Consider the following 10824-nt stretch of genomic DNA (forward strand, 5'->3'; position numbering starts at 1 on the left):
TGAGGCTGCCCATGCTGCCCATATCTCTCACTGGTTGTTGTGAGGCTGCCCATGCTGCCCATATCTCTCACTGGTTGTTGTGAGGCTGCCCATGCTGCCCATATCTCTCACTGGTTGTTGTGAGGCTGCCCATGCTGCCCATATCTCTCACTGGTTGTTGTGAGGCTGCCCATGCTGCCCATATCTCTCACTGGTTGTTGTGAGGCTGCCCATGCTGCCCATAACTCTCACTGGTTGTTGTGAGGCTGCCCATGCTGCCCATATCTCTCACTGGTTGCTGTGAGGCTGCCCATGCTGCCCATATCTCTCACTGGTTGTTGTTGCCCTTAATGTGCTGACTGACTGTAAGTTGCTCTGGATAAGAGCATCTACTAACTTACATTTTTTTTTTTAATGTAAATGTTTTACATGCATATCTGTTATCATATTACTGTATTGGATATATTTTAAATATTTGCACTGTTCTTTATAAAAAAAACAAGTTATTTCTTACATTTGACTGTGTAAAACCCAGCTGTACTACTTATTTCTCTTACAGTGAGGCAGATATATAGTATTTTGCAACAAAAAAAAAACATATGTGAAAATGAAACCATCAAGTGATTTTAAACAAATACATGTCTGTCGTTGAACAACCCCACGTTTAGATCGTGAAAAAACACACCAAACGCTTTCATAATTTCTTGAAACAATAAAAGCTAATTTACTAATATTTCGGAAAATGGATATAAAGCATTTTGGAATGAAACTCTTTATAAATAGCAAGTTGTCTGGCTGTAATCGTCCCTGTAATCGGCATACATTAGCATGTTCTGTATTATTCCATTCGTGTTTTTTTAGCATGTTATTGGGACAGGGGAACAGTAAAACGTCTATAGGCTACATTTAGGGAAATAAAATCGTGGAAAAAAACGAATGATTGTGTATCATTCTCTTATAGCGACTGATAATGGCGGTATTACACATTAGAGTGCCAAATAACCGCAAAAATAGCCGTTTCTAAAACCTAGTAGTAAAGATGTGTTGTGTGACGTAGACACTATATTACCCACAAAGCTTTGCAGGCGTTCAACAAATCAGCTGGTCGCAACAAGAAGTGTAGAAAATAGCGAAAATGAGTATTGTGCAGGCGCTGCATAGAATAAAAACATGCCATTTGTGGGAAATTATAACAGCTTTCTTAACAAGGGAAGACGCTTTGTACGCGGTCGCATGGATACATGTATTCATATTTTGTCCGTTTTTATAATCGGACAGATCCTGAAACACAGCCGCTGACCCAAAGCGGGTCTTTAATTCTAGGTTTACAGTCCGCTATTTTCCTTTACACGCGAAGGTTGAAATCATTGATCGGTTCATATGCCTATTCGTTTTTCATCTGATTGTATTTCGTTTTTGAATAATTGTATTAATGGTAGGCTATATTATATCTAGTGCATTATTGATACACTGCTGAATTTCTATCTTTCTCAAACTGGGCCATGTTTTATTTTAAATGAGCTTTAATCTCTGAGATGATTTGTCGTTTATTGGATGGACTCCGGTCGTAACCCAGGATGGGGACTGTTGTGCAGCAAAGCGCTGCAACTGGACTCAACAAGCTCCCGAGCAGGGTGGAGCGGGAATGGGCCAAAAGTTCATGGACCGACAAAACATGTGACGAGGTAGTAGTATCTGTTCTGCTCTAAATAGCAGTTAAGACCGGACCTACATACATCGAGCATATTACCAATGTAAAAATAAGCTTCAAATGTATTGCTCTTCTTTCCTAATTATACTTCGGCTTTTCAAACCTCTAGCGTAGTCGTTTTAGTTTTATTTTCATACATTTTGCCCTAACACAGCGTATATACACTAGTTTATGCCTAAATCCAATGTATTGAATAGCACCAGAATGACGACCCAAAAGAAGCCTTTGCATCCCCAGATGATGATCCCAAGTGTGGACAACACTCACATTCCCACCCCGTCAGCAGACAAGGTAGGTCCTCCTGTCCATAGGAAAAATATGACATTAACAATGTATATATTAAAAAGTATTTATATTGACATGATCCTGCCTGAGAGCTGGGGCCCAGAGATACTGTCTCAGAGCTGGGGCCCAGAGATACTGTCTGAGAGCTGGGGCCCAGAGATACTGTCTCAGAGCTGGGGCCCAGAGATACTGTCTGAGAGCTGGGGCCCAGAGATCCTGCCTGAGAGCTGGGGCCCAGAGATACTGTATGAGAGCTGGGGCCCAGAGATACTGTATGAGAGCTGGGGCCCAGAGATACTGTCTCAGAGCTGAGGCCCAGAGATACTGTCTCAGAGAACTGGGGCCCAGAGATACTGTCTGAGAGCTGGGGCCCAGAGATACTGTCAGAGAGCTGGGGCCCAGAGATACTGTCAGAGAGCTGGGGCCCAGAGATACTGTCTCAGAGCTGGGGCCCAGAGATACTGTCTCAGAGCTGGGGCCCAGAGATACTGTCTGAGAGCTGGGGCCCAGAGATACTGTCTGAGAGCTGGGGCCCAGAGATACTGTCTGAGAGCTGGGCCCCAGAGATACTGTCTGAGAGCTGGGGCCCAGAGATACTGTCTGAGAGCTGGGCCCCAGAGATACTGTCTGAGAGCTGGGGCCCAGAGATACTGTCTGAGAGCTGGGGCCCAGAGATACTGTCTGAGAGCTGGGGCCCAGAGATACTGTCTCAGAGCTGGGGCCCAGAGATACTGTCTCAGAGCTGGGGCCCAGAGATACTGTCTGAGAGCTGGGCCCCAGAGATACTGTCTGAGAGCTGGGGCCCAGAGATACTGTCTCAGAGCTGGGGCCCAGAGATACTGTCTCAGAGCTGGGGCCCAGAGATACTGTCTGAGAGCTGGGCCCCAGAGATACTGTCTCAGAGCTGGGGCCCAGAGATACTGTCTCAGAGCTGGGGCCCAGAGATACTGTCTGAGAGCTGGGCCCCAGAGATACTGTCAGAGAGCTGGGGCCCAGAGATACTGTCAGAGAACTGGGGCCCAGAGATACTGTCTCAGAGCTGGGGCCCAGAGATACTGTCTGAGAGCTGGGGCCCAGAGATACTGTCTGAGAGCTGGGGCCCAGAGATACTGTCTGAGAGCTGGGGCCCAGAGATACTGTCTCAGAACTGGGGCCCAGAGATACTGTCTGAGAGCTGGGGCCCAGAGATACTGTCTGAGAGCTGGGGCCCAGAGATACTGTATGAGAGCTGGGGCCCAGAGATACTGTCTGAGAGCTGGGGCCCAGAGATACTGTCTGAGAGCTGGGGCCCAGAGATACTGTCTCAGAGCTGGGGCCCAGAGATACTGTCTGAGAGCTGGGGCCCAGAGATACTGTCAGAGAACTGGGGCCCAGAGATACTGTCAGAGAACTGGGGCCCAGAGATACTGTCTCAGAGAGCTGGGGCCCAGAGATACTGTCTCAGAGCTGGGGCCCAGAGATACTGTCTGAGAGCTGGGGCCCAGAGATACTGTCTGAGAGCTGGGGCCCAGAGATACTGTCTGAGAGCTGGGGCCCAGAGATACTGTCTCAGAGCTGGGGCCCAGAGATACTGTCTGAGAGCTGGGGCCCAGAGATACTGTCAGAGAACTGGGGCCCAGAGATACTGTCTCAGAGAGATGGGGCCCAGAGATACTGTCTGAGAGCTGGGGCCCAGAGATACTGTCAGAGAGCTGGGGCCCAGAGATACTGTCTCAGAGAACTGGGGCCCAGAGATACTGTCTGAGAGCTGGGGCCCAGAGATACTGTCAGAGAGCTGGGGCCCAGAGATACTGTCTGAGAGATGGGGCCCAGAGATACTGTCTGAGAGATGGGGCCCAGAGATACTGTCTCAGAGCTGGGGCCCAGAGATACTGTCTGAGAGCTGGGGCCCAGAGATACTGTCTGAGAGCTGGGGCCCAGAGATACTGTCAGAGAACTGGGGCCCAGAGATACTGTCTCAGAGAGATGGGGCCCAGAGATACTGTCTGAGAGCTGGGGCCCAGAGATACTGTCAGAGAGCTGGGGCCCAGAGATACTGTCTCAGAGAACTGGGGCCCAGAGATACTGTCTGAGAGCTGGGGCCCAGAGATACTGTCAGAGAGCTGGGGCCCAGAGATACTGTCTGAGAGATGGGGCCCAGAGATACTGTCTGAGAGATGGGGCCCAGAGATACTGTCTGAGAGCTGGGGCCCAGAGATACTGTCAGAGAGCTGGGGCCCAGAGATACTGTCTGAGAGATGGGGCCCAGAGATACTGTCTCAGAGAGCTGGGGCCCAGAGATACTGTCTGAGAGCTGGGGCCCAGAGATACTGTCTGAGAGCTGGGGCCCAGAGATACTGTCTCAGAGCTGGGGCCCAGAGATACTGTCAGAGAGCTGGGGCCCAGAGATACTGTCAGAGAGCTGGGGCCCAGAGATACTGTCTCAGAGAACTGGGGCCCAGAGATACTGTCTCAGAGCTGGGGCCCAGAGATACTGTATGAGAGCTGAGGCCCAGAGATACTGTCTCAGAGCTGGGGCCCAGAGATACTGTAAATCCCCATTGTACAGTAGTCTAGCTATTTTTAGGCTTGAAGGGATATCAGCATGACTGTCATAAAAGCTGCAGTTTTATTCTCAAGGCCTGCGTCCAAAATGGCCCCCTGTTCCCTTTTTTAATGACCTACGTTTGACCAGAGCCCATAGGGAATAGGGTACTGACCTGGGTCTTCACTGTGTTTTTGATCTTAGAAGCAGCAAAGAAGACAGAAGCACAAACCAAACATTCCTTCAGTCAAACACAACACCAACACCTCTGAACTCCGGTGAGCTAGTTTCTCATACTACCTCATCCTGTATCACCCTGTATCATTCTATATGACCATGTCTGAGATGTTCTAACTGTGTCTGTTACTTCAGCACTCAGGGCCAGTTGGAGCCTCCTTCATTGCCCCTGTTATCAGCTTTGGATGGGAAGGAGAGGAGAGAGAGGAGCAGGAGGAGAGAGCAGCAGGAGAGGAGGGAGAGGAGAGAGCAGAGAGAGAAGGAGAGGAGGGAGGATCAGGAGAGGGAGGCTCAGAGCAGCCATCACAGGGAACAGAAGCAGACTGTCTCCAGGAGGAGTAGACAAGTTGTGTCCCTTCCTCACAACCACAGCTCCAGCCATAGCTCCCAGGTCCTGCCTGGAGGTGTACCTGTGGACCAGAGGACAGCCCAGGTGTCTGGGGGGTTGGGTTGTGTAGAGGGGGATGTAGGGGGGAAAGAGAAGGGAGAAGGGGACATATACAGTGACATAGACACAGACCTGTCTGAATCGGAGAGGCTCCCTCTCCCCTCCTCCCCATCCTCCCCCCCTAACCTCGACCTCCGTCCAGAGGTCATCTTTCCCCATGACTTCCAACCTGATCTCCCTGGACCCCGAGGCCACGCCCCTGGTCTGTTCAGCTACCCAGATTTCCTCCCTCCACCCTTCAACTCCTGGAGCCTCCGGCAGCTGGCCGTGTTTCTCCACCCAGAGGGAAGACACCCCCCCCACTCCAGACCTGCAGGCATGGCGCTGGACAGGTACTCTACTTACTTTACGAACATTACTTTTATACCGATGTGTTCTTTTATGATTTCTTACTTACTTTTATTGACATAGGGCCCGATTCAGACTTGAGATAAATTGACTTAACATGGACTTAAGTCAACATTTTTTGACTCAGGTAGCCTAGTGGTGACAGTATCCGAAAAGTTTCTAGGTTGCTAGATCGAATCCCCGAGCTGACAAGGCAGTTAATCCACTGTTCCTAGGCCGATATTGTAAATAAGAATTTGTTGTTAACTGACTTGCCTAGTTAAATAAAGGATAAAAATAAATAAGTCAACTTGTCCTAATCGGGCCCATAGTGTTCTTATCGTGCTTTTTTTGAAGACTTTCTTTATTGAATATGTATCTTTTTGAGAGGAGAGCTTGAGGGGAAGCATGTCATTGTACTGTGTACACGATGCTGGATCCTGTGCATATGACAAATACACTTTGGCTGGATTCAGGTACCTGGAGCAGCTACTGCTGTTGGAGTGGCTCCGGATCCAGACGGTTCAGGAGGAGAGTGGGAGTGTGTCCTCTGTTCCAACCAGTCGCTACTGTTCCCACCATGGTGCACCCTCCCTCCACGGGAGACTCAGCTCTCCCAAATGCATCCTCCAGTGCCAGAGAGCTTTCCCTTTTACTCTCCTCTCCTCCCTGTCTCCCTCTGTCCCGCTGTCTGGCTGCACACATTACCACGCTCGCTACCCGCCCTGTACTGTGGCCTGCCGCTCACACACCTCTCCCTGCCTCAACCCCTTCTCTGACCACCGGGTCTCTCTCCCCAAGAGGAGCTACAGTGAGAGTCGGGTCCACTCTGCTGAGAAGGTCTCTGGGCGTCAGAGTTGTGAGAGTCCTGCCGTGGGGATCGGCCACCTGAAACGGATGCAGGCTTTTGGGAACATCCGTAACCCTGTAGCCGTTAGTCCTACCAGAAGGCAGAGGTCATCGTCTGTAGTCAGGAACCCCGGTTTTGGGTCAGGGTCTGGGTCAGGGTCAGGGACTGGGTCAGGGACTGGGACTCCCAGAGGATGTAATTGTGTTGGGTCTGGATCTAGTGGTGCCCTCTATGAAGTCTCCAGTAGCGTGAGAAAGAGGAGGGGGAGAAGTGAATCTGAGCGAAGGAGAGGGACAGGGACTGGGTTTGGATCAGGGACTGGGTCTGGATCAGGGACTGGTTTTGGATCAGGGACTGGGTCTGGATCAGGGACTGGGTGTGAGGCTTGGGAAAGGGCTATGGAGAGGGCTGGTTTTGGGATCGGGTCTGGGACTGGCAGGGGACTGCACTGGACAGGGTCTGGGTCTGGGACTGGGGCTTGGGCATGGTCTGCGGCTGGAGCAAGGGCTAGTAAGAGGGCTGGGGAGAGGGTTGGGGCTGGGGAGAGGGCTGGGGAGAGGGTTGGGGCTGGGGAGAGGGTTGGGGCTGGGGAGAGGGCTGGGGAAAGGGTTGGGGCTGGGGAGAGGGCTGGGGCTGTGGAGAGGGCTGGGGAGAGGGTTGGGGCTGGGGAGAGGGTTGGGGTGAGGGCTGGGGAGAGGGTTGGGGCTGGGGAGAGGGTTGGGGTGAGGGCTGGAGAGAGCGTGAGGGCAGGGTCTAGCATCTGTAACCCTGGCCCCCTTATTCCCACCAGCAGGCCAAGGGCATCGACAGTAGTCAGGCACCCCAGACAGGCCAGGGTGAGGAAGAGAAGTGGATCTGAGAAGAGGACAGTGGTCTATGAAGGGGCTGGGTCTGAGGCTGGGATTGGGTCTGAGGCTGGGATTGGGTCTGAGGCTGGGATTGGGTCTGAGGCTGGGATTGGGTCTGAGGCTGGGATTGGGGAGATGACTGGTTCTCGTGTTACTCTCTCTGTGGACTCCAGGGTGAGGAGGAGGAGAAGTGGATCTGAGAAGAGGACAGTGTTCTGGTCTGAGGACCAGGATGTACAACCAGACTCCAGGGTGAAGTTTCCCCTCAGTACAGATCTAGAATCAGCTCCCCCAATTCTAATTTTAACTACAAGTGGCAAAAATCCAGAACTGACCCAATATCAGCATCTAGGGGCAACTTCACCTCCCTACACCGTACAACCAGACTGTGCCACTGCAATAAGTGATCACCCACTTCCACGGACCAATACCTCAACTTCAATCAGGACAATAAATGGTAAACAGGTTGAATTTAATACCAAGTAGCAACTCACACAACTCCGATGGCACCAAACATCTGTATGCAAGGCTGTGAATCTGCATTAAAATATTGTACAGACCAGATAAATCTCAATGATTATTGTTGCCTGAGTAAGATGTGATGAGTTTTGGCATGTATCTAAAGATTGTGTATCTAATGTGTGATCAATACTACAAGTTTTTAAACTTTTTTTAATGTTTTTTTTTTGTGTGTGGGTAAGTTGCCAAATGTCTTTCGTCCAGAGAGACAGTACAGGTTTATCATGTTCAGGGGCAATAAGTTGTTTTATAAAGATATAGTATATCTTTTGAATACTACATCAAGTTATGTCTGTATTTATTCTTTATTTATGTATTTATTTATTAATGTAGCTATTTACATGACCATGGGAAGTGGTTTTGGGGGGGTCGGGGTGCTGCAGGTTTTTCCCTCTCACTAGAGACTAATGGTTTGGGGGGGTCGGGGTGCTGCAGGTTTTCCCCCTCACTGGAGACTAATGGTTTGGGGGGGTCGGGGTGCTGCAGGTTTTCCCCCTCACTAGAGACTAATGGTTTGGGGGATCAGGGTGCTGCAGGTTTTCCCCCTCACTAGAGACTAATGGTTTGGGGGGGTCGGGGTGCTGCAGGTTTTCCCCCTCACTAGAGATTAATGGTTTGGGGGGATCAGGGTGCTGCAGGTTTTTCCCCCTCACTAGAGACTAATGGTTTGGGGGGTCGGGGTGCTGCAGGTTTTTCCCCCTCACTGGAGACTAATGGTTTGGGGGGGTCGGGGTGCTGCAGGTTTTTCCCCCTCACTAGAGACTAATGGTTTGGGGGGGTCGGGGTGCTGCAGGTTTTTCCCCCTCACTAGAGACTAATGGCTTGGGGGGGTCGGGGTGCTGCAGGTTTTTCCCCCTCACTAGAGATTAATGGTTTGGGGGGGTCGGGGTGCTGCAGGTTTTTCCCCCTCACTGGAGACTAATGGTTTGGGGGTCGGGGTGCTGCAGCTTTTTCCCCCTCACTAGAGAGTAATGGTTTGGGGGGGTCAGGGTGCTGCAGGTTTTCCCCCTCACTAGAGATTAATGGTTTGGGGGGTCGGGGTGCTGCAGGTTTTTCCCCCTCACTAGAGATTAATGGTTTGGGGGGGTCGGGGTGCTGCAGGTTTTCCCCCTCACTAGGATTAATGGTTTGGGGGGTCGGGGTGCTGCAGGTTTTCCCCCTCACTGGAGACTAATGGTTTGGGGGTGCTCAGCTTTTCCCCCTCACTAGAGACCATGGCTTACGTCAGAATGTAGGTTTTTCCCCCTCACTAGAGACTACATGACTTAAGTCGGGGTTTGCAGATTTTCCCCCTCACTGGAGAAATGGCATATATTATTTTATTAGAGATTAATGGTTTGGGGGTCGGGGTGCTGCAGGTTTTCCCCCTAGAGACTAATGGCTTGGGGGGCCGGGTGCTGCAGGTTTTCCCCCTCACTAGAGACTAATGGCTTGGGGGGGTCGGGTGCTGCAGGTTTTCCCCCTCACTAGAGACTAATGGCTTGGGGGGTCGGGGTGCTGCAGGTTTTCCCCTCACTAGAGACTAATGGCTTGGGGGGTCGGGGTGCTGCAGGTTTTCCCCCTAGAGACTAATGGCTTGGGGGGGTCGGGTGCTGCAGGTTTTCCCCCTAGAGACTAATGGCTTGGGGGGTCGGGGTGCTGCAGGTTTTCCCCCCTAGAGACACTGCAGACTAATGGCTTGGGGGTCGGGTGCTGCAGGTTTTCCCCCACTAGAGACTAATGGCTTGGGGGTCGGGGTGCTGGGGGTCTTGCAGGGGGGGGTGCTGCAGGTTTTCCCCCTAGAGACTAATGGCTTGGGGGGTCGGGTGCTGCAGGTTTTCCCCCTCACTGGAGACTAATGGCTTGGGGGGTCAGGGTGCTGCAGGTTTTCCCCCTCACTAGAGACTAATGGCTTGGGGGGTCAGGGTGCTGCAGGTTTTCCCCCTCACTGGAGACTAATGGCTTGGGGGTCGGGTGCTGCAGGTTTTCCCCCTCACTGGAGACTAATGGCTTGGGGGGTCGTGTGCTGCAGGTTTTCCCCCTCACTAGAGACTAATGGCTTGGGGGGTCGGGTGCTGCAGGTTTTCCCCCTAGAGACTAATGGCTTGGGGGGGTCGGGGTGCTGCAGGTTTTCCCCCTAGAGACTAATGGCTTGCTAGTACAGGACTGGTAAATGCTGTGACTGGTGACATTTTTTACTAAATGTATTTTGAGTGTTCATTTGTAACTTGAGTCTGATTTAATTATCTGTACAAAACAGTTGATCTGATAATACCTGTGGAATATAAAAATACTTGCTTGATATGTTTTCCAGTTTCTTAAAATGAAACTTCTTTCTCAATAAAAACTCAAATGGTTCATTTCATTTACAGCAGCTACTCTTCCTGGGGTTTATTATGGATCCCCATTAGTTCCTGTCAAGGCAGCAGCTACTCTTCCTGGGGTTTATTATGGATCCCCATTAGTTCCTGTCAAGGCAGCAGCTACTCTTCCTGGGGTTTATTATGGATCCCCATTAGTTCCTGTCAAGGCAGCAGCTACTCTTCCTGGGGTTTATTATGAATCCCCATTAGGTCCTGCCAAGGCAGCAGCTACTCTTCCTGGGGTTTATTATGGATCCCCATTAGTTCCTGCCAAGGCAGCAGCTACTCTTCCTGGGGTTTATTATGGATCCCCATTAGTTCCTGCCAAGGCAGCAGCTACTCTTCCTGGGGTTTATTATGGATCCCCGTTAGTTCCTGCCAAGTCTTCTGGGGTATGCATGGGTGTCCGAGCTGTGTGCAAGTGGTTTAGACAGACCGCTCGGTGCATTCAACATGTCAATACCGCTCATAAATACAAGTGGTGATGAAGTCAATCTCTCCTCCACTTTCAGCTAGGAGAGATTGACATGCATATTATTAATGTTAGCTCTCTGTGTACATTTACGGGCCAGCCGTATTCCAATTTTCCCAAGTCCTTGTTTGTGGCACCTGACCACACGACTGAACAGCAGTCCAGGTGCGACAGAACTAGGGCCTGTAGGACACTTGTATACAGAGAAACTTGCAGTAGTGAGAGCATACATATTCATACTGGTCCCCTGAATCAGACCCACAACCCTGGCATTGCAAGCAC

General features: G+C 51.0%; 1 protein-coding gene and 1 long non-coding RNA gene across 4 annotated transcripts; both read left to right on the forward strand.

Annotated features, from left to right (window-relative positions):
• The first annotated feature begins 1059 nt into the window (after positions 1 to 1059).
• On the forward strand, positions 1060 to 7220 carry LOC118389590 (uncharacterized). The gene is made up of 6 exons (XM_052506613.1): positions 1060 to 1664; positions 1888 to 1981; positions 4704 to 4777; positions 4872 to 5516; positions 5988 to 6891; positions 7152 to 7220. Exons 1-6 carry the CDS (start codon positions 1534 to 1536, stop codon positions 7218 to 7220), a joined length of 1917 nt encoding a protein of 638 aa, XP_052362573.1. The 5' UTR covers positions 1060 to 1533.
• A 1850-nt stretch (positions 7221 to 9070) lies between these two features.
• On the forward strand, positions 9071 to 10087 carry LOC127922755 (uncharacterized). Of its 3 annotated transcripts, none has more exons than XR_008112170.1 (3): positions 9071 to 9231; positions 9498 to 9642; positions 9691 to 10087. It is a non-coding gene; the product is annotated as an uncharacterized LOC127922755 (long non-coding RNA). The 3 variants fall into 3 exon arrangements; XR_008112171.1 differs by lacking the exon at positions 9071 to 9231 and adding an exon at positions 9270 to 9326 and having other exon boundaries at positions 9543 to 9642; XR_008112172.1 differs by lacking the exon at positions 9071 to 9231 and adding an exon at positions 9324 to 9372.
• The last annotated feature ends 737 nt before the right edge of the window (positions 10088 to 10824 follow it).

This window comes from Oncorhynchus keta, unplaced genomic scaffold (assembly GCF_023373465.1).
Source record: "Oncorhynchus keta strain PuntledgeMale-10-30-2019 unplaced genomic scaffold, Oket_V2 Un_contig_269_pilon_pilon, whole genome shotgun sequence".
In the NCBI taxonomy this organism is placed as follows: Eukaryota; Metazoa; Chordata; class Actinopteri; order Salmoniformes; family Salmonidae; genus Oncorhynchus; species Oncorhynchus keta.

Bases quoted from the DNA above. Each gene is read 5' to 3' on its own strand.
- LOC118389590 (XM_052506613.1), top strand. From the start codon at position 1,534: ATGGACTCCGGTCGTAACCCAGGATGGGGACTGTTGTGCAGCAAAGCG. The intron at 4,778-4,871 runs GTGAGCTAGTTT...CTGTTACTTCAG, and splicing joins ACCAACACCTCTGAACTCCG to CACTCAGGGCCAGTTGGAGC. The intron at 6,892-7,151 runs GTTGGGGCTGGG...TATTCCCACCAG, and splicing joins GTAAGAGGGCTGGGGAGAGG to CAGGCCAAGGGCATCGACAG.